Source organism: Phragmites australis, chromosome 21, assembly GCF_958298935.1.
Source record: "Phragmites australis chromosome 21, lpPhrAust1.1, whole genome shotgun sequence".
Taxonomy (NCBI): Eukaryota; Viridiplantae; Streptophyta; class Magnoliopsida; order Poales; family Poaceae; genus Phragmites; species Phragmites australis.
This window is the reverse complement of record NC_084941.1, coordinates 6,731,589-6,754,688: the sequence shown is the minus strand read 5'-3', so window position 1 is coordinate 6,754,688 and position 23,100 is coordinate 6,731,589. Positions and strand designations below refer to the sequence as shown.

The 23,100-nt window shown below is 43.7% G+C and overlaps 1 protein-coding gene across 5 annotated transcripts; it reads left to right on the top strand.

The window, feature by feature from the left end:
• Window positions 1-11,579: 11,579 nt before the first annotated feature.
• Window positions 11,580-22,850, top strand: LOC133904113 (probable serine/threonine protein phosphatase 2A regulatory subunit B''delta). 5 transcript variants are annotated; one of them, XM_062345606.1, is made up of 14 exons: window positions 11,943-12,082; window positions 13,159-13,275; window positions 14,510-14,758; window positions 14,853-14,955; window positions 15,037-15,136; window positions 16,370-16,475; window positions 16,594-16,684; window positions 17,350-17,491; window positions 18,020-18,167; window positions 18,260-18,369; window positions 18,807-18,963; window positions 19,029-19,154; window positions 19,223-19,368; window positions 22,164-22,850. In XM_062345606.1, the coding sequence occupies exons 3-13, from the start codon at window positions 14,609-14,611 to the stop codon at window positions 19,361-19,363; spliced, it is 1,374 nt and encodes a 457-aa protein (XP_062201590.1). In that variant the 5' UTR covers window positions 11,943-12,082; window positions 13,159-13,275; window positions 14,510-14,608; the 3' UTR covers window positions 19,364-19,368; window positions 22,164-22,850. The 5 variants fall into 5 exon arrangements, with proteins under 5 accessions (XP_062201588.1, XP_062201586.1, XP_062201587.1 ...); XM_062345602.1 differs by lacking the exon at window positions 13,159-13,275 and having other exon boundaries at window positions 11,581-12,082; window positions 14,510-14,746; XM_062345603.1 differs by lacking the exon at window positions 13,159-13,275 and having other exon boundaries at window positions 11,581-12,082; window positions 19,053-19,154.
• The last annotated feature ends 250 nt before the right edge of the window (window positions 22,851-23,100 follow it).

Sequence of the window (23,100 nt, the reverse complement as noted above, 5' to 3'; positions counted from 1 at the left end):
CCTAAGCCAGCTGCCGCACAATCAATCCCCAATCCCAAATTCTCCAGCACACTCGTCGTTCTCATCATCCTCCTTCTGGCCGAGTTTGCACCGCCGCACTTCTGCAGTCCGAACGCCAGTTGGATCTACTTGTTGACTCGTGAGTCACTCTAGCGATGCGCCGACGGGATCCGCCGCACGCTTGGGTTCATGGACGACTGGTGCTCCACGCGTAGCCGGCCGTCGTCCTGTAACTATTTCCTATTGCGACTGCCGCACTTGTCGCGGTCACCACATCCTCAGTGCCGCTGCTTTGTCAGTGGTAAGAAGGGATTCTCTCGATGAGTGTGCCTCCACAAGGCCGGTCCACCACTGCAAGATCTGAAATTTGATGCTCCGAGCTGAATGTTTTGACCTTCAAATTTGATGCTCTGATCTTCATGTGCCTCTCCAATCTTGTGAAACTCCGATTTGATGCTCCAACTTGAATTCTTTTGGGAGGTTGGCCACTTGGCCTGGGTAGATTGCTTGGTTCATGAAGTCTCCATACAATTTCTTCCCATTTAATTAGTTTGGATGATTAGGTCTATGCAAGATTGCATATGCACTTCTATTGTTTTGTATGCCATTTATGTCGAGACTATTTTTTTACATAAACATCAGTGTAGAGCAATGTTGTTTGTAATTATCACTTGCCAGCCAAACACTGTTCCAGGGGAAAAGCGGCTGCTTATTGTTTCTTACTTGTGGGCAACCCATGGGTATCGGGTACTAGTAGGCATGGTACGTGAATGGAATTCATCTGTCAGACTTCGTAGGTATGGGTGGGGGTAACAAAATTTGGGTGGTGGATCAGGTACGGATTGTTTCGTCTGTATCCAACCTGACCCATGGGTCATGTAACAAATTTAGGTGGCAAGTCAGGTACAAATCTATTTTGTCTGTATCCAACCTGACTTATTGCTATCCTTGTTCGCCTTTTGATTTCTACATTTGACACAGGAAAAGGCTAACCACATCTATGTCACTTAGAATTTGTGGACTTATTGTAAATACAATAAGCCCGCTATTGGGACATGATGATGTGGTAGCATTGCCTGTTTTAGTCAAGCAAAATACTGGGAAATGATAAAGTTCTCTCTATTTAATCTATAAAGGAGAAAACTTTCAAGGTGGAATAAAAGCAATCCAATGTGTGGTAGGGAATTGGGCCATGTCAAGCTGATCCATTTGTGCTTTGGGCCCTTTGGACCATGCCTATCAAGCCCATATAAGATAATTGGGCTATGTCATACTAGCCTAGCTTGCTTTGGTGAGGCCAAAGCATGACCCAATGGCATGTTGGATTGGTTTGTGCCAAGCTGCTCAGGCACGGCCTAATTGATGAGGACATTCTAACCAACACCACATCAAAATTAGTTACACTAGCATCGTGTACGCCAAACCAAACACCAACTACATATACACATATAATTGATGGTGCATAGTTTGTCATGAAGGAGGGTGCTAGCAAGTTACAGAGTGCATTGATGGACTGCTAAGATCTTATGCTTTCGAGCCATATTCGTGTTGGGTCAGTCTAGGCACAACCCATTTTTCGTGCCATGCTAGGCTGATCGTCGTGCCTCACACCTAGGCCCAACATGACCGGTGTTCATGCTGAGCTGGCCTGGCCCTCTTTGTCCTCGTGTTGTGTCATGCTAGCGGGTCATGGGCTAGCCCAAAAAAGCACGACCTAAGTCCCACCTCTAGTCACAAACGGAAGGAAGGACATTTGATACATTAGTGAAATGGAGATTTGGGAGAAACGAAAGACACAGAAGGAGGAGCAATGGATCAGAGTATGTTTTGAGAATTCTTCTACCAAGGTATTAAACAAGCAACATGACTCTGTTGTGCGCTCCTATCTATGACAAGGTGGGTGAGGATGTCATCCAAGGTGGGTGCACATGCTGGCATGCCCGAGCATTGTGCATTACCACTAAACCTACTGGATTTGGCACATGAGAGCAAGTCTTCGTACTTGAGCCATGTTTGTTATGCTAAATCTGAACAAAGTGGGGGCAAAGGGATTTAAGAGATTAAATGAGAATTTAGGAAGGTGTTAGATGGAATAGGACCATGAAGAAGTGTAATTTATCTGTTTCTATTTTTATTTCATTTTTATGCAATTTAATGGACATGGCAAAAGCCAAAAGTAGTGGAAAATGGGGTATACATTATGCATTACACCGGCGAAATTGTATTAGGTGTTTTTGGACGGAAAATTTTAAATTTGAGGGCATACGGGTGGAAAAGAAAAGGTGTTTTTCCACATGGCTTTCACGTGTTTGTGTGTGTACATACGATAGTGCTATTCTACACTCACGTCCGGCCCACCACATGTCCCCGTGCACTTAGCCCCACTCGCCCCGCCCGTGCCCCGCCACGCGTCCCCAGCGTGCTCGTGCATGGTGGTTGCATGCATGCATGTGGATTAGGAAAAAATAATGTGGCTAGGTGAGCTGTTGTGCATTAGTCATGTGTGCTGGATGTTGCATGGTGCTACTGGCATGTGGAGAATTTAGCCCATGGCGTGCTGGTGAGCTCGCCTGTGCCCATGTCCCGGACCAGAGCTAGCGTGAGCGCCCCCGCGTCATGTGGTCACGTCAGCGCACGTGGCCCGCATAGCAACATGGCGTCATGCATGATATTTTTTGTATGCGCTGATTTTTTTTAAGCAACTAACTCATCCATGGCAGTAGTAGCCTCCCCTCATCCCATAATCATTAGTAGTTCTCATGTGTCAATAAGTTCAGTAGTTGTCAGTTGTGAAAAAAATCGGTAGTCCTCAATGTATTCAATAGTTTAAAGTAGTTCTAGTTTAGTCAGTAGTTCTAGGTTAGTCAGTAGTCGGGTATTCAGTAGTTATAAGTTAGTCAGTAGTCAGGTATTCAATAGTTCTCAGTTAGTCAGTTGTAAAAATCTGTTCAGTAATTCTTGCGTGTTTAGTAGTTCTCGGTTTAGTCAAGTATTCAGTAGTTCTCAGTACTTTCTTACGGTTTCAGTAGTTTCAGTAGTTATATGTTGGTCAGTAATCCTCATATATTCAGTAGTTTCAGTAGTTCTAGGTTGGTCCGTAATCCTCAAGTATTTAGTAGTTTTAGTAGTTCTAGGTTGGCCAGTAGTCAAGTATTCAATAGTTTCAGTAGTTCTAGGTTTATCATTAGTCGGATATTCAGTAGTCGATAGTTTGATGTTGAGCTAATTCTATTACTAAGAACTATTGAACTTCTGTTAACTACAGAACTAATGAAACTTCAAAACTACTTAATATCTATTAAGCTATAAGTACTTAACCATAACTATACCAAACATCAGAAGGAGTAGTTCACTTCTGGAATGTATCAACAAAAAATATTATGATAATGAAGCATATTTCATTGAAAACTACTCAAGATGATCTCCTAGTACATCATCTCCGCATCAACTATTCTAGAACATGCATATGAATCTATGACACAAGCATCTAGATATTTATCTAGTGCTTCAGAAAATTGGCAAGATGTAGCAGTCGTCGATATATGGATCACTAGGTGCATATATACGGAGAGAAAGATTAGGATAGGTGTGACCCTAGCTGAACTGTTACTAGATGGTGCGGCCACATGTACACATAACTTCCACTTTGTTTTCACTTGCACCCATGCATTATTGGTCACACACTTGCAACAGGTGGAGCTGGCATGTGTTACATGGGCACATGGTTGCTTACAATTGCACACAGGTAACACACGATAAGACCAAAAGTTGGAAACATCTAGTACGTACGTAGGCATGTAGTGGCCACATACGTCTCAATGCAACTAGGCTAGCTTTTGAGCAAAAACGACGCATGGGCATGGAGTGGGCGCGCATAGGCACGATCGCCAGGGGCAAGCATGTGGCGCGCGGTTGTGCAAGCGCGTGGGTGGGCCATGCGTGGGGTCAAGGCTCGTATGCACGTGGTGTGGGGGTGTGCTTGTGCACGTGGGACTAGAAGTTGGGCCTAGATGTAGAATATTATACTACACAATAGGTGTACAATATCACTTATATATATTCAAATGGATGGTGATGATCGGGTCTTTTTGACTGTGCACATTTTCGATATTTGATACTTATACTATTCATGTGTGTTAGCTATTGGACTGTCAGTGAAAAATGGTACGAATAGGAAATTCGCATTTCACCTGTTAAAACACATGATATCAAGTGACTTAAGAAGCACAAAACCATCATTTCCCCTTGTATAATACTATGATTACACTTTATAATTGCAAAACCGGCCACACAGCCGGTACATGAGCCATGAGCCCGCACTAATTTTATATATAGAGTTTGATGGGACCTAATCATAGGACTCAAGAAATGAGAGGATATATAAGCTGAAAACTCAGATACCACCCTACCAAAAATATCGGAGCAGTCCCTTTTTTTAGTCTACCAGAGAGATCTTTGGCTGATGGCTCCTTGCTCCAAGCTGTCTGCTGACTCGAATCTCCATGGGTGTTGAGAGTACCGACTCGAAGCCGTCTGCATTGCCGCGTGCAGCTGCAGTTATTGGAGCAAGAGATCATCTTGCCCCAGCAAGTATGCGCGAGAGTTTCTTCTAAGGAGGAAACTCAAGTTTTGAGACGAAGTTTGAGAGGAATAAACACCACAAATGTATTGATAGTAGAAAAATGAATCGGTTTAGGGGGAGTATCACAACATGACTTTGTGTTTGTGCATCTCTATGTCTTGTGTATTGCGTTGAGCGTTTTCTTATGACCTCTCATTTGCCCAGATGACCATAACCCCATATTTATAGGGTGGTACGTAGCTTAGTGTACAAGTTATTACGATGTACAAATATCTAGGACCTGACCGAATTATTGGGCTTCATCCTGAATAACTACTTTTTACCCTACATAGAATATAAATATCTACCATGGTAACTATTGTGGTGCATACCCCCTGAGGGGTGAGCTAGTTGCCAATTGCGGCCCGGCACTACTCTACCGGGGGTGTCAGGACGACTTTCATCGCACTGGGGTGTCTGGATAGGCACCACTTGCACCGGCATTAATCGCCCATCACCTTGCGTCAAGTCAGTTGCAGGGGGATGTCCTTTCTTCCTTGATATTATCTTCGGAGACCTGCTGCATCTTCAGTCTTTAGAAGGCCGCACAGGCACCGGAGGGGTGGCCCGAAGGGGTCTGCAGCCTCCGGAGACCAGGCCTCCTGCTGAGAGTTCGGAGGCCAAAGGCTCCGGAGGGGCTTGTTGTAGCTTCGAGTTTTGGGAAGGCCATGTACGTACCGGAGAGGTGACCAGAAGGGCCCTGCAGCCTCCGGAAGTTGGGCCTCCTACTGAGAGTCCGGAGACTGAAGACTCCAAAGGAATCTTTGATAGCAATCTTCAATTATTGTCCTCAAGCTGGTCTATTTCCCCCCAACAGTACCCCTCATTCTCTAGCCTCGATGTTCGGAGGGGTGAGAGGATGTAGAGAAAAACCTGGAATAGTAACAAGAATGCCCGAAGGCAATTCCCTGTCCCTGAGAAGTTTTTCGGCGGGAACCATGAGCGTTGATGGCGAAGCTCAAGGCTGATGGTGCATTGGTGGTGATGACACACCCCGAGGTTTATGCTGAGGTTTGAGGTGCATCCGGTGTTGAAGTCGAAGACCGAAGACATATTGGCAAAGGAGGCATGCTCTGGAGCCTGTTGGAGTTGGTATATGCGGTATCGAGACCCAAGGCCAGAGGGGCATCGGTGGAGGTGATGCACTCCAAGGTCCGTGCCGAGGCCGATTTAGATTCTTTGGACATCTTTGGTGATGGTTCTTCTCATCATTTGAGTTTGTCAGAGTAAAGATTACGTGTAGGATCGGGGGACTTCCCATGTTTGCCGGTTTGAGAACAGCAGGATAGGATGTGTCACTGGTGCATTTTGTCTGGATAATGCGTGGGTTCATTTAGGGTCTTGTGCCTATGCCCTTGGCATGCGCTGAAAGGAGCCGTGGGTTCATTTAATGTGACGGGACGTTCGTGCGAAAAAACGAGACGTTGCCGTGGGATGTTGCCACATGTCGGCGGAACGACTGGGATATGGCCACAAGCCCTAGGGATTTAATGGGAGACGCCATGAAGTGATGCTGCGTCGGTTCCTCTTCATCTCCTGGGCGTATGTGGCTGCTTGGCCTGGATATAAAGTTGGGGTCATCCGATTGGATTCACCACTGCCCAACGAGCGAGCACTTAACCTTGACTTGAATATGACATCGTCTTCCTCCTCATCCTCTTCGGAGATGTCGATGATCTCGACTGCTTCTACTGGGGAAATGGAATAGAATCCCCAACTGTTCGTTGCAGAGGCAGTAGCTTTCGACATGCCGTCGTCAGGCTTCGAACGGATTACCGCTGGAGCCGGGCAGTGGTTCAAGGCCGAGGGGGTCGAGGACCACCTCTCCTGTCTAGCCTTTGGTTTCACCTCTGACACGTTGTTGCCAAGCTCCGGACGGATTACCTTTAGAGCCAGGCAATGGCTAATGGTCGAGGGGGTCGAGGACCACCTCTCCCGTCTAGTCTTCGACTTCGCGTCTGACACGCTGTCGCCAGGCTCCAGACGGATTACCTCTGGAGCTAGGCAGTGGCTAAGGGCCGAGGGGGTCAAGGACCACCTCTCCCATCTAGCCTTCGGCTTCCCCTCCGACACGCCATCGCTAGGCTCCGGACGGATTACCTCCAGAGCTGGGCAGCGGTTGATGACCGAGGGGGTCGAGGACCACCTCTCCCGTCTAACCTTCAGCCTCGCCTTTGACACGCCGTCACCAAGTTTTAGACGGATCACCTCTGGAGCTGGGCAGCGGCTAAGAACCCGAGGGTCGCAGACCACCTCCGGAGCTTGTCCCTAAAGGTTCCAGGCGGACTTCATTAGGTCAGAAATTTGGAACAAATTTAGAAGAAGGCCCTACCAATGTCGAACCCGAGGAGTACGCGATGGCCGGGAACGACGAAGTTGCCACTACTTCACCCAGCCCTCCTTAGTTACCCTACGTGTCTACCGCTACCAGATTACCGAGGCCACCTCTCCCCACGAAGGAACGAAGCTGGCTACGATCTATGTGAAGTCTCGATACCTTGGTCATCTGAAAAACCAGCTATCGCCTACGAAGGGGGTGAAGAAGTGCGGCACGAAGGCACACAGACATGTGGTCACTTGTTCGAAGGATCCCCTTACACTTTGGCCCAAAAAGAGATACAATCACCCTTAAAGGTCTAAATTATATTATTAACAACTCGTGCATCCGGAGGACGCGTACAAAGAAGTAGCAGTACAAAGGCCGCTACGGAGGAGGCAGACCCTGAAAGAGCAAATCAGGGGGAGAAAGAGTACAAGGTGGAAAAGGCAACTATGGCCCGCAGTGGGGCCATAGTTGAACCGCAAGACAAGGATGTCCCACGGCTTCACCAGAAGCTCCCCCGAAGGCCGCCTTCATCTCCTACGGGTCTCGGCAGGGGCCGCGTATAGAGCGGCGTATGCACCTCATCCACGGCCTACCGCAGCGGAAGCTGATGTAATAACCGGTCCCCGAGCTATCGGAAGACGAAGAAGGAGCCACCATCAGGGCCTCCTCCCCCTTCTTCTTGACCTCCTCCTTCACCGCTGAAGCCACCGACATCTCTGCAGACACCTGCTCCTCCTCGTCACTCTCCCTCCGCAGGAGATCCTAGTCGGTCTCCTCATTGTCGTCGGAGATATCGATGATCTTGATAGACGTAGTCTCCTGAATCAGGGTTTGAATAGGAGCGGCAGACAGCTGTCCACCCCGCAGGGACGGAAGCAGAACGGCCATCGGCGCCACCACCGACGGTCGAGCCGACCCAGCCCCAACAGAAGCAGTCGAGATCATCGACATCTCCAAAGAGGATGAGGAGGAAGACGATGCCATATTCAAGTCAAGGTTAAGTGCTTGCTCGTGGGACAGTGGTGAATCTAGCCGGATGACCCCAACTTTATATCCGGGCCAAGAAGCCGCATACGCCCGGGAGATGAAGTGGAACTGATATGGCGTCACTCCATGGCGTCCCCCATTAAATCCATGGGGGCCCATGGCCATATCCTGGTCATTCCACCGATAGGTGGCAACATCCCACGGTAACACCTCATTTTCTCGCACGAACGTCTTGTCACATTAATGACCTAGATTCCTTTTAGCGCATGCCAGGGGCGTGGGCATAAGAACCTAAACGAACCCACGCATTATCCAATCAAAATACACCAGTGACACATCCCATCCTGCCGTCCTCAAACAGGCAAACGTGGGGAGTTCCCCGATCTCACACGTTATCTCCACTCTGACAAACTCAAATAGTGAGAAGAACCATCACCAAAGAAGTCCGAAGAATCTAAATCGGCCTCAGCACGAACCCTGGAGTGCATCACCTCCACTGATGCCCCTCCGGCCTCGGGTCCTGATACTGCATATACCAACTCCAACAGGCTCCGGAGCATACCTCCTCTACCAATACGTCTTCGGTCTTCGACTTTGACACCGGCTGCACCTCAAACCTCAGCATAAACCCCGGGGTGTGTCGCCACCACCAATGCACCATTAGCCTTGAGCTTCGCCATCAACGCTCACGGTTCCCGCCGAAAAACTTCTCAGGGACAGGGAATTATCTTCGGGCATTCTTGTTACTATTCCAAGCTGGAGTTGGTTTTTCTCTGCATCCTCTCACCCCTCCGAACGTTGAGGTCAGAGAATGAGGGGTACTATTGGGGGGAAATAGACCAGCTTGGGGACAATGATTAAAGACTGCTATCAAAGATCCCTCAAGAGCCTTCGGTCTCCGGACCCTCAGCAGGAGGCCCAACTTCCGGAGGCTGCAGCCCCCTTCGGGCCATCTCTCCGGTACGTACATGGCCTTCCCAAAACTCGGAACTACAGCAAGCCCCTCCGGAGCCTTCGGCATCCGGACTCTCAGCAGGAGGCCTGGCCCCTGGAGGCTATGGACCCCTTCGGGCTACCCCTCCGGTGCCTGTGCGGCCTTCCGAAGTCTGAAGATGCAGCTGATCTCCGGAGACAATATCAAGAAAGAAAGGTCACCCCCTGCAACCGACTTGACGCGAGGTGACGTGCGATTGATGCCAGTGTAAGGGGTGCTTATCCTAACATCCCAGTGCGATGAAAGTCGTCCTAACACCCCCGACAAAGCAGCGCCGAGCCGCAATTGGCGACCGGCTCACCTCTCAAGGGGCAAGCACCACAATAATTACCACAATAGATATTTATCTTCTATGTAGGGTAAAAAGTAGTTATCCGAGATAAGACCCAATAATTCGGCCATATCTTAGATGTTTGTACATCGTGATAACTTATACACTAAGCTACGTACCACTCTATAAATAGGGGGTTGTGGTCATCTGGGCAAAGGGGAGGTCACAAGGAGAACGCTCAACGCAATACACAGGACATAGATGTGCACAAACACAAAGTCATGTTGTGATACTCCCCCAGATCGATCCATTTTTCCACTATCAATACATTTATGGTATTCCTTCCTCTCAAACTTCGTCTTCAGGCTTTAGTCTCCTCCTTAGAAGAAACTCTCACCGTACTTGCTGGGGCAAGACGATCTCTTGCTCCAACAATAATAATTACTAAATAAATAATAACTTCAAATGCAATAACCTTTACACAAGTCTCTAAATATCCTTCTTGTCCTATCCATCTACTTTAACCCCCCAGGTAAAGGAAAAAGGGAGGGAGAAGAAAAATAGAAAGGGGATCATCCACATATCAACTCCTCTCAAGCAATCGATCCATGTATCCGCTCATTGGAAATCGATGCTTCCAATCCATCTCCTAAATCATTCAGGATGGCATTCGAGCTCCTAAATCTTCGAGATGGCATGCTTGGCTTGCAGGTCTGCGTGCGAGGACAACATCGATAGTAGCAGCATCGCTATACATCAGAAGTTTTGTGACAGATAGGTCAACCGTGAGCTCCTTTTGGAGAGCGACGAGATAGGAGCAAGATTGGACTTTGGATCACTAGAGGAGTGTGGCACAAGAGAAAACAAAAGCAAACCATCCATTGCAAAGGCTGCAGACTGTTGGTTACAAGCAAATATGCTTGTTAATGTTTTTATTTTTTATGTGATATTGTGATGGGATTAAGCCTAATGCGAAAGACAAACAATGCTTATAGTAAACTAATGCTCAATTGATAAAGCGAGGGACAAAATGACTGTTTCCGACAAAAGACCTATGTGGGATGTGTGCACCATTTTACTTACTAAGCTAGTTGTTGACAATTCCAATCACGAATGATTCAAATTTGTAATGTTTTATGTATAGATAAAATGAATAAAGCTTCCTAACGAGCGAGTGCATTCGCTTGAGCGATCTAGCGCGCATTGTGCCTTGTGCAACAATGGAGGAGGAGGAAGACAATGGGCAACAATCAATTTAGGATTTAGGGGTTTAGAGTAGATGATATAGTTTCCTCTCTAGATGGCTATAGAAGGCATGAGGCAGGTTCGAGGTGGCAAAGTGACATGATGACACTTGCCTTAGGTGTGTCGCTAGGTGGCTAGGTGAGAGTTCCACGCTTAGGGTGGCTAGGGCGAGTGGGGGGTGAGGATGTTGCGGAGAGCCAATGCCTGGCAGTAGTGGAGTAGCAGCGATAATGCAATGAACATACTAGTGGAAAGGGGAGGCCTGTATAAATACATCAACAAATAAATTTGGATCCTTTAAAAATGTAATAACACTAACTTGCCATATTCGATCATTATTTATAACCTGAATGCTAATCTCATCGTACCATTTCTTCTTCTTCTAATCATTTGAATTTATGTCTATATTGTAACTTTGCTGCTCAACCCAAGATATTATAAAAATACTTTAATGAATAAAATCCAGTGGAGTCATACAAGTATCCTATGTTACTTCTACCATTTAGAATTATGCTTGTACTTTGATTGGTGCATACCATGATAGCCTATAAAAAGGTTACATTAGCAACATTCAAAATGAATCCGTCTTATTTAGAAAATGAGTGCCTCATGTATGTTCCTTTTCCGCATAGTTATTTATATTTGTGCCTATTCCAACTGTGTATATCAAAACAACATATTAAAAGCTAGCAAACAAAATACAGAAAACAAATATGCTCTACTCTAGCATGTCTCTAGACTTCCAAATCATTTAACGCTATGTCTAGACTCTAACGACACACATCAAAACAACATATAAATGAGCTAAGTAACATTGCACGAAAAAAAAGCCAAGAGACTACCCTATACACAGCTTTCGAGTTAGTAACGACAGATTTGCTGGTGCAAAGCCGTGAAACCGTCACATATTTTATGCAGATCTCCAAAGCTTAATTTAATACCCCAACGCAACAAACAAATAAGTATCACCTACGCAACCTAGTTCCTCAACGAACATAAAACTATCCATTGTTAGATCTCATGTTCCATTTTGGAGAGATGGAATTTGAGTTTCAGTCCAAGAGAGAGAACAAGTGGTTCGAGGGGCTTACCTGCAATTTTCAGCAACATGGGTGCCATTAGCTAGCTATAGCCCAAACGGAAACTGCCATCCGAAAGACAAATCTATTTTGCTCTCCGCTGTTTATATCGACGCCCACCATTACCACACCACCGTCTTCCCGTCTCCCCCAGCCTAGGGTTTCGCCTGCCCACCGCCTAGGGTTTCGCCTCCACCCGCCCCGCCTCCGGCCGTCGCCTCAGATCCCACCGCCGCAGGCCCCCGATCCTCCTCCGTCGCTCGTCGCCGATCCCGCCGAGCTCCGATTCGCGCCCTCCCTACCCGCCGGAACGCCCCGTGCTCCAGCGTCCGCACGCGCGTGGGGGCAGATCTAGCTTTTGGGAGGCCCTCTTGGTGCATGAGAAGGCCGCTAGGGTTTGGGAAGAATGGAGGTGGAGACGGCGAGGAGGGACGCGGCAGCGCTGGACCCGGAGCTGCTGCAGCTGCCGGAGCTCGCGCCGGGCGCGCTCCGCGAGAACTCCAGCATACCCGAGGCGCTCTACTCGCAGTGGCTCGCGTTCCCGGAGACGTACAAGATGGTAGCCCTTCCACGCTCCCTCCTGCCTTCCTCGCGTGCTCCTTTCGATTTGTTGCTGGATTGGCGTGGTTTGTGCATAAATTTCGCGTGTTCTTGATCTCATGCTCGAACTAGGGAGGAATATCGGTTGGGATGCTTTGGCTGGTGTCCTTTTGTGCTGCAGTGAGTACTGATCGATATTTTTCTGTTCGTAGCTCATTTGCGTGCTTGTGACCGGGATGCAGTATGATGATGGAGTTTGGTAGATCAAGGGTAGGGTCCTGTGGCAGTCTGTGAATGCGGTATAATTTATGGAATTATATACCTGTCTATTGCCAGTTTAGTCTCCTGGTTTGTCTTTGCTCGTACATAGTTTTGCACGTCTGTGTCTTGTGCTTGGAACTCGATAAAGTGAAATCGAGTTCAAGTGGGAAGCATGCATACAAAATTTCTCCTTGTTTTATATGAATATATGTGGGTCTTTATCTTGTTGTCTCCGTGTAACGGTTTGGCTCTGATCGTTGTAAGTTTGGCAGACGTTGGATCTGTAGTTTTGTCAGTCTGGGAGGCCGGGGGTGCCCTTTGCTAGCAGATTATTTGATCTAATTAAGTTACTTTGTTGATATAAGCGACACATGTAGAAGACTCTGCCTTCAAGTGCACATACAGTTCGTGTACGGGATTCATGCTGGTCTCTAGGAAGGACTTTATTAATTTTCTAGATGACAGTTTTGTCGGATTGTCCTTTTCTCTGGAACATTCTTTTTTATGTTAACAAATTAAATATGGAGGTTTAATGGGACAATAAAATATTTAAGCTTTCGCTGGGAGGCTGGGGGTGATCTTTAGCCTATATGAATTAGCTTTTCTGTATTTGTATAATGCATGATCATAGAATATTGACATGATAACTCAGTTTTGTGACTCGTGAGCATGTACCATGTTTATATAATATATATGGCATGCACAGTGATCTGAGTAGTGTTGTCAAAGCCTTTTTTTCATGTTACAACAATGCTATTGAAACTAGCCTGATGCGCTTTGAAGCTGGGCCAAATCTGTCTCCTTATGTTGTTTTTGTTGTTGGTGTTGCATTAGTTGATGAGTTTAAGAGAGTTCTGTTCGGCGGTCTACAGTTGATACAAAAGAAATGGTGCGAGTGCACTCTTGTTGATGACATCTTTGCAGCGGTACTCTATGAGAAAACTAGCTTAAGTGAGTAGCTTTTCCTGTATTCAGTTTGCTTTAGATTGTGCCATACATTAGTTTTGAGAAGGACTTACCTCAAGGCCTTCAATGTAGGGATTGATTTGGCATTTTCTTGGGCTAGGAGTTTTGAATTAAGAGGTTCTCTTTACAAGCACATTATGACACAGGCACCCAGATTGCAGATCGCATAAATGAGCTAACAAGCGAATTAAGAGGTTCTATTTACAAGTGTGCTATATTTTTAACTTTCACAAGTGATATTCACTTTGATTGTTAGCTCATTTATGGAATTTGCAGCTGGCACCGTTTGATGCCTTCCATTCTGTTTGATGATTCCATCTACTAATCTCTGTTGCTGACTTGCTGGACGCAGTGGCTTATGCGTTGAGAAAGTTGTGCTGTTGCTGTGATCGTGTTCAAGTGCTCCTCGGTAGCTTAGTTATGCACACGCGTGTGGGTATATTAATCTTATTGTTTTTTTCAAGGGAATATCTATCTGCAGCACTGCAGCAATAGACCATTGTTAGTTACAGTTGATGCTGTCGCTACAGTAAGTTTAAGCAATTGCATCTCCTAGGGTGGAAGCTATAGATGTTGAGATTGAGATACTGAAAATTATGACTTCCCCTGCGGCTCTACAGTAACTTTAAGCAATTGCATCTTCTAGGGTGGAAGCTATAGATGTTGAGATTGAGATACTGAAAATTATGACTTCTCCTGCGGTTTGGTATGTTTTGGTTTCTTTCGTCAATCGGTTTGCCCCATATGATGTGTTCATTAGAAAATAAGGATGCTCAGTTGCAGATAGAAGTGAATGGCTTTAATGTTTGCATGAAATAATAAGTGTATGATACCTGGAGGGAAAGGAAAAAAGAAAACGTGCATTGACAGTACAGTGCTTTGTGGGACTCAGGATAATGTTATTAGCAGATCTTGGAATTACTGGGTTAATGTTGCTTGTTCCTCTAATGATGCTAGACTGTTTGTTTTCTTTGCATTGTTGGTTGTGTGTTGTTTTTCTTGATCATTAACAATGTTAGTTTTGTACTTGAACACGCACTGGCCACTGTGTGATATTTTTCACGTGTGTGTTTATCTAGATATCTTTCCAGCACCTACATATGCATACTTTGTTATGTTATTGTAAATTGCTGAGGTTTTCTTTGTGCATATGTGAAAGATCTGACACCTGTGTGGGGATGCATGGTTTCTTACAGAATTTATTTTCCATGGCTACTAGGTAAAGTCTTTGATTGAGGATGCAAAAGCTGGTGCTACACTAAATGTTGCTGGGAGCTCTGCTAGCACAAATGCTGCTTCAAGTAGTTCTTTACCGTCAATGTTTCCTGCTGGTAGCGCTCCTCCACTTTCTCCTAGGAGCACTTCTGGCTCTCCCCGTGTTATGAGACGAGGATCTGGAGCTGGACCATCGTCTTTTGGTTCTCCACTAAAATTAGTTAGCGAACCAGTGAGGGAGGTTATACCCCAGGTTCTTGTATCTGCGCTTGCATCTATTATTGCAATATTCATTTTTACACTCATTGTCTAAGGGTTTACTTTTGTTGAACCAATTTGTTCTTCAGTTTTACTTCAAGAATGGACGTCCTCCTTCAAAAGATCTGAAGGAGCAATGCTTATCTAGAATAGATCACCTATTTTTTGGTGGGGAGGGGCTTCAGATTCAAGGTGAACGCTTTTAGGGCTTCAGTTCTCAGTTTGACATTGAAATGAACTCTGAAGCTCACACATCTGATTTGTCGATACCAGAATTCAGATCAGTGACAAAAGACATATGCAAGCTTCCTTCATTCTTCTCTAGTGTTCTTTTCAAGAAAATTGATGTTGCATGCACTGGAACCGTCTCAAGGTATGGTGTTTGACATCTGAATCCAAGGTTCATAGTGATGCTCGTCTAAAGATCCAGTTGAGGAACTTTAGTTACTTTCAGATGTCAGGCTAGTGTCTCTCTATCCTATTTCAGTTTGTTCTTTTGTTTTCCTATGGGTCTTGATTCCTTTGTCTTTTTTGCTGGAAACTTGTAAATATGCTAAATCTCAGTTGTTCCATCTAACGACAACCATGTTTGTGTTTTTTTATTACTTTTGTCACTTCTACAAATATATTGCTTGCAGCTTATGCTACAGCTTATCGTTTGTTGTCGACATTTTAGTTGAACATTTAATATTGGCCTTTTGCGTATAAGTTATAACGTACTGGTTATTAAACCATGGTTTGTTCAATTACTAAAAGGTCTTTTAAGATAATGAGGTGCTACCTTATAATGAAGCCATCATTTGATCGTTTTGGTCTATCGAGTTTGTTCTATTCATGCCTGTCTTTGAAGTTGAAGTGTTGTCCCTGTTGGGCCAGTACCTGGACTGCTGGACATGAAATTTTATGGTTAGGTGATAGGTCCCCTGTTGAACACATGGCTTTGGAAATCCGCTGGTTTTTCTTTTCCTAGTTTTTGGCTGAGGTGCATATCCGGAATGGATATTTCTGTGCCAAGGATTTGTAGGCTATTAACTACAAAGCAGCCAACACAAAAACCTTGAGAAATGTAAAGAAGCGAGAACAACAGATCAAGTAGACTAGAAGAAAATAGAAATTTGTAACCTGGTTATTGTAACTGTGTTTTCGCAGTGATCCACTGATGCTAGCTTTTGTTGAGTCCTGGCATGCCTTTGGTACCGTTTTCTGCTTAAACTGTCAAGAAGCAGGCTTCTGGACTTTGTTGATGAGTTTATTCATTTTGCAATCGAACTGCTGTAGCTTCTCTTTCCTGGACTAGTGTGTCACATCCTGTGTGGCTGTATCCTATTCCAGCTGTGATAGTAAAATTTGACATCAGACAACTTATGCTTTGTTTCATGGGTATTTAACAACTGTTGAAGAATGTGGCACATTATTTTGGTATATATATTCTATTTACCATGCTAGATGTGTGAATTTGCTTCTATGTAATAGGCTGTTTCTTCTCGTCGTAAGCTATGAAAAGTTGCAAAAACAATGTCTTATCTCTCATCCCGATTATTCTGCACAGAATTAACAATTGTATTCAGATTTAGCTTGGGTTATCTAATTCTTTCTCTAAACACAGGGATGCATTTGTTGATTACTGGATCAATGACAATAAGATTACTATGGATATGGCTAGTCAAATATTTGAAATATTAAGGAAGCCGGGTTACAACTATCTCACTCAGGTCAGCATTATTTTCCTTTGACTGTTCTTAGCGCTAACACAGGAATAGATAACTGGAGTAGATGTTGATTCTTCTTTTTCATTGATGGGGTGCTATGTATTTTCTGTAATTTGTACAGGACGACTTTAAGCCTGTCCTAAAAGAACTACTGGCAACTCACCCTGGCTTAGAGTTCTTACAAGGCACTCCAGAGTTTCAGGAGAGATATGGTAATTTCTGTTATCCAAGTAAACTAGCAACCAACGGCATTATTCTTTGTACCATTGTATACTTTAGATGTGCTTATCTATGTTTTTTATTATTCTTTTCTTTAGAAACCAAGATTTCTTTTACTTTCGCACATGTGAAAATAAACAACAGGGAAGTCCTGTATCTGATGGTTAGATGTTTAGAACTGATCAGCCTTCTGCTAGATATATTAAATTTTATTTTTGTGGAGCCTTATCTGTTTTTGCAATAATCTTGTCTGCGTCTTGAACACTTTGTGTCAATACTTCAAATATGATACAGCTTATCAGTATCTGCTGTAGCTGCCGATGTCTTAAGAGCAGATTGCTCTGTCACATTGTGGTTCTTGTCTTGAACTTTCATAGGCAGTGATGGCACACCAGCCTGATTAAGAATGGCTTGTTTCTTTCCCTTAAGAAGCAATGTACTGATTCATCTTTTCAAGTGACATTAGGGTAGTTGTTTATCCATAGATCCATTTTAGATTAAGAATTAGCAAATATTGGTATGCAAAAGAAAGCATTGGTTGCTTGAAGCCCGGAACATTATCAATATTTTACTACAAAACACACTTATCCATTATGTTTTTAACATAATATTTGCTGTGTCACTTTCAATTGTTAATTATTTCTTGATAATTTTTCAGCGGAGACTGTGATATACAGAATCTTTTACTCCATAAATAGATCTGCAAATGGCCATCTTACGCTCAGAGAACTCAAGCGTGGAAATTTAATTGCTGCGCTTCAGCAATTGGATGAGGAAGAAGATATCAACAAAGTGTTGAGGTAATTAATGTTTAGAGTTGTTAACAGATTGTCTCAATGTCCTTTCTTGTGCACGGTCCTCGGTCCATGAGTTCCCAGCATAATGGTGGTTTCTATTATAATCCCTCTAGTCACAAAAGAGTGTTGTTTTGGACATCGACACTGTCAACAACACTATTTTGACCATTAATTACTAGTACAAAATATATTTAAAGCATAGCAAAGTTGTAATATTAGGAAACTACTTTTCAAGATGAATCTAACTATACTATTTTCAGAAGTTCAATCAAAATATTTAAAAAAGTACTGATGGTCAAAGTTTAAACGTGTTGACTGCACGCAATCCAAAACAACACTCTTGTGATTGGAAGGTGTACTATTTATCACGATGGAGTTGCACTTTTTGTGCCTTACATGTACTATTTTTTGTGGTGTGGGATTACATTGTTTGAAGCTATTTTTTCTTCATATAGTACAATAAGATTCTTATATGATTAAGATTCTTATATGATTTTTCCAAGTGATAAAGTCTGGTCATGTTTGATGCAGATACTTCTCATATGAGCACTTTTATGTGATCTACTGCAAATTTTGGGAGCTGGACACAGATCATGATATTCTGATTGATAAAGAAAACCTTATCAGATATGGAAACCATTCATTGACATATAGAATAGTTGATAGAGTTTTTTCACAGGTTAGTCTGTTCCTTTGTTGCATTTAGAACTTACTTGTTTACATAAATGTTGTTTTTGGTGTCCTGATATTGGTTGTTCTACTATTACTTAGGTCCCAAGGAAATTCACAAGCATGACAGAAGGAAAGATGGGTTATGAAGACTTCGTTTACTTTATATTGTCAGAGGAAGATAAATCTTCTGAGCCTAGCCTTGAATACTGGTAACTGTGTATGCATTCGTAGTTTTGTGCCTTCTGTCTTCATGTAGTAAGGTCATTCTGTTCAATCTAAATGTGTGGTGGTGGTGCACCCACCCCCATTTTCCAAGGTGGAGCACCCAAGAAATTTATTTTGTTCGTGTCCATGTCCTGTTTGATCTCTAGGCATCGATGTTGAGTTGGTGGACTCCAAACAAACTTTCACAGTTTCTAGTTGCCAAACATGTTGTACTCCTTTTCCTTATGTAGTTAAAAAAAAAAGATTCCTGCTGCTTTTAATTTCAGCGTGGAAGGTACATTGCCTGCTTCAGATTCTTTTTCTGTATGTGCATATACTTGAGTTGCAACTTGTGTTAGCTTGTTGCATATTTGCCATAGCATAGTCCGTAATTCAGATTATAGTTGTATATTTATTGAAACATGTGAAATGATTCTTACAGGTTTAAGTGCGTTGATCTTGATGGTAATGGTATTTTAACTTCCAATGAAATGCAATTTTTCTACGAGGAGCAGTTGCACCGTATGGAGTGCATGGCACAGGAGCCTGTGCTGTTTGAGGACATATTATGCCAGATGATTGATATGATTGGACCAGAGGTAGAATCTCGTATATAATCATGATGCATTTTAAACTGTATTTGATGAGCTTTCCCTTTCCACAGAATGAGAGCTATTTTACACTTCAGGACTTAAAACGGTGTAAACTCTCAGGAAATATATTCAACATTCTTTTCAATCTCAACAAATTCATGGCATTTGAAACTCGTGATCCATTCCTCATTCGCCAGGTGATTATTAAAGTTGTAGATCCGTTGCCAATTATTAAGTTAACTAATTTGATACTGTTTAATTGCAGGAACGTGAAAATCCAACTCTAACAGAGTGGGATCGTTTCGCGCATAGAGAATATATTAGGTTGTCCATGGAAGAAGATGGCGAAGATGCTTCAAATGGAAGTGGTGATGTGTGGGATGAATCACTTGAGGCGCCATTCTGAATTGTGTAAGTGTACTGTATATTATTTGATAAATTTTGTAACAGAACATGGGAAGGTAGCTAAATCAGTTGCAGAGCCAGAAAGCTACACCAGGAATAATAAACCACAACTGATCTGAATGCAAAATTTTAAGTCTATTGGTCAAGAAAGTAATGCACATTATTATGGGACACTACTAGACTATTTCCAGGAATGACATAATTGCATGCACCTCTTATGATTTGTTGAAGTTGCATACGGATACTTCTAATGGGCTTAGTCAAACCACCTCTCCTTTGAAGTTCCAGTTCTATGAAGTTACCTATCTGGCTATCTCTATTGAAAATATCTTTCTGTCCCCTTGCCCTAGATGGAATGAGAATCAGCTTCTTACCCTGTTCAAAACTGCCTCCTCTCCCTTTCTATGAAAGGAGAGATAAATATTAACATTTTCTAGTTTCATGCTTTTCAAAAATAATTCTAGCATGGAAGAGCAGTTGCACATAACTCGAAAATGTAGGTGAGTGATTGACAAACAGAGATTTATGGATAAGGTATATTGTAACTTAGCATAGGCTTATCCTGTGAACATACACCAAGTATTGCAAATTCATGGAAGTTGTGTGTATCATGTTTCACAAAGTCTCAAACAATTAATAGAAAAGGGGGGAACATGTTATATGCCTCCACAAAAAAATTCATGAGTAAACTTATTTTGAGAGATGAAAAAGACAAAAGATACATATATTAGTGAATATCAATGTTCATCTAGACGCTAGACGTAGACAGTCAGTCACCCCGTGACTAGCTATTTTGTACTGTAGCAGCAAAAATGCAAACAAATATATTTTCAAGTGAGATTTGAGGCATACCTTCCAAAGACAGAAATGCAATTTCAATCATCCATTGCCCTCTAGTTCATCAATCAATAATCATCATAACACAGAAGCATAGCAGAGCACACACCACACACACAAGGAGACGACGACCATGCTGCGGGTGCTGGATCAGTGCCTGAGCCAACTGTGGCAGCCGCAATGTGGGCTCCAGAGTGCCCCGTTTGAGGGGAGTAGAGCTTGAGCATAGATCCGGTTGAGGAGGATAGATAGATCCGAGGGTAAGAGCTAGTACCTGTCCACGACAGGGGATTTGCGGAGCGGAGGGATGACGGTGCAGGCGTGGGAGCCATGGGCACGTCAGCGGGTGACGGCTCGGACGAGGCCGTGGGCGCGGGGGGCTGAAACTGGCGGCGCCACCACAAATGAGAGGAGAGAGTCGAGGGATGAATGGGGAATGGATGGATTGGTTTAGGTTTTGTGCGGTACGGGAAATAGTTTCAGGGCTGAAATTTGGTCTCGCACGCGGCCAAAACAATCCTCGGACGTAGTGATGAAAACGAACGGGAACGGTCGGGAAAACCTCCTAACCGTTTTCATTTTCACATTTGCTCTCGAAAACGGAATCGAAAACGGGAAAGCCGGAAACGGGTACGAACTCGGGAATGTCGGGATATCAAAAACGAACCAATCCGAACATAAATATGCGGGTATCAGTCAGGAACCGATAATTTAAAATGAGAACACCGATCCGTAGAACAATGATTTCAAGCATCGGCGCGACACATAATTAATTTACACCAACAAAAATAATTTATATCATACACAGATAAACCACGTAATGACATAAGTATCAACTGAAAAATAACTATCATGTCGTAACTCGAGTACTCGGCATAACATACAATCATACAAAGACTAGGATTGTAGGTGGTGCAAGAGCTTGAACAATATCGGTAGGTCAGCAGCCGACCGAGACTGGACCACTGGGACCTGGTTGAACTTTGGAATAGAGGTTATGTTTGGACTGGCCGGCCGGGCTTGGTATGTGGGCTACATTGTGATTTTTGAAGTTAGATCTCAATTAGAAAAACGGGAAATTCTAGATTAAAAACGGGAAATCCGAAAACGGTCGGAAAAATCCCATAACCGTTTTCATTCACATTTTCTCTCGAAAACGGACAAGAAAATATAGAAAACGGATCGGAACGGAACGGGATTTATCCCTTCCGTTTTCATCCCTACTCGGACGTGGACCAGCCAGGCGCCAAACTCTGTATCGCCAAGATGGCGCTTAGTTGCGCATGTAGCTGACTAGGTACACCCACCATCTAGATTCACTGACTAGTCCATTTTTGACCAAAGTTGACCGTCTAGACGGACTAGCCATCTAGAGGGCCTAGACGCTAAGGCTTCGACTAGCGACTAGTCATCTTCTAGACACGCTAGATGATCGTCTATGCAAACATTGGTGAATAGTTGTTTGGGCACTGTTTGCACTTTCTATTTCTCGCAATGCAATTGATTTTGCTCTTGAAATGTTACATGAGTATAGAACATGGCCTCGTCTATCCTTGTTTTTTTTTTGGAGAATGTTTTAAAACTTGTACACCCAATTTTATGCATTTGCAGAACTTAGTGCGCCTTCACAGGAACCCCCCCCCCTCCGGGGTGGGTGGACTTGTATTGCGATATGAAGGGAACACTGTAATCTTATTTTCTCTAGCGATTAAACCGTACTTGACCTGGCCGTGTCCTTGTAGACTGACATGAACGCACAAAGTTGGCTGTTTTAGATCAGAACTAGCCCCCAAGACAGCTGGTTGAACAGCAGGCCTAGGAAAACTGCTTACTTATTTTCGGCGGGTTTCTGAACTCTGATTAGTACTACAGCTACAAGTCTGATAACTTTTTTATAACGATATACTTGTCTTGTAGTATTTGTCTTGCAACCTTTTTCTAATTTCCAAATTTGCCGTGAACAGATCTTGCTGGCTGAATTTGGTTGGCGATGGATGATTTTGTATGGGAAGTGGAAGAATAGTGAAGTTGGTGGCTACCCTGGTCCTGGGGAGGCCACTGAGCAGATTCAGTAACACCAAAGGCTACTTACAAGTTTTACTGTGCAGGTCTGATTCGATATTTCTCAGTTGTCCTGTTGTGCAAACATTTTTGTTTGGCTGGAAAAATTGGGTGGGAGGTTGATGAGCGCGGCCTGCAGTGTCAAGGCAACAACCTCAACAGTCTCAAATGGTGCTAAAGTGGAGGGCACCTCCTGGTCGCCTAGTTCCATTTGTGTTCTGATTGGTGCTTTAGGGGGATGTAAATTCAATTGCTGTGCTTAAATTTTGGAGCTGAACTGTTAATGTTTGGCTGCCATTTTCTTTGTTAATATTTGGAAGCACGAGCTAGCAATTCCATCAATGAATTTGATCATGGTATGTAGATTTCAGGTTCTGCTCTCTTCAGCATGGTGTTTTGTAGTTCTTGGCTTCTTGCAATTCTCGGTACATTTGGGGAGGACAGATAAGAGACAAGGCATGGATATTGTTGTCATTTTGTAACATTACCAAGATGTGGATGGGGTGCATAGTACTTTCAACAGAAAGGTAGATTATATTGACAATCCAATTTTTGTTAACTGGTAAATTTGGAGAATATTTTAGATTGCAGTACTGTGTCAGATTTGTGGGTTTTCTTAGCAATGGTTTGCTTATCGATTTGCCTTTCTGCTGATGTGCTGAAACTTTATATGTGCTTGGGTATTCTTTGTCATTATCCGACGCATCAGTGCATGGGTGCATGGTTGTCAGAATCTCGATTCTACTGTGATTCTATGATTTTATGATATAAATTGGTTGGACTGATTTTATGAGAATCTCGATTTTACTGTGATTCTATAATTTTATGATCTAAATTGGT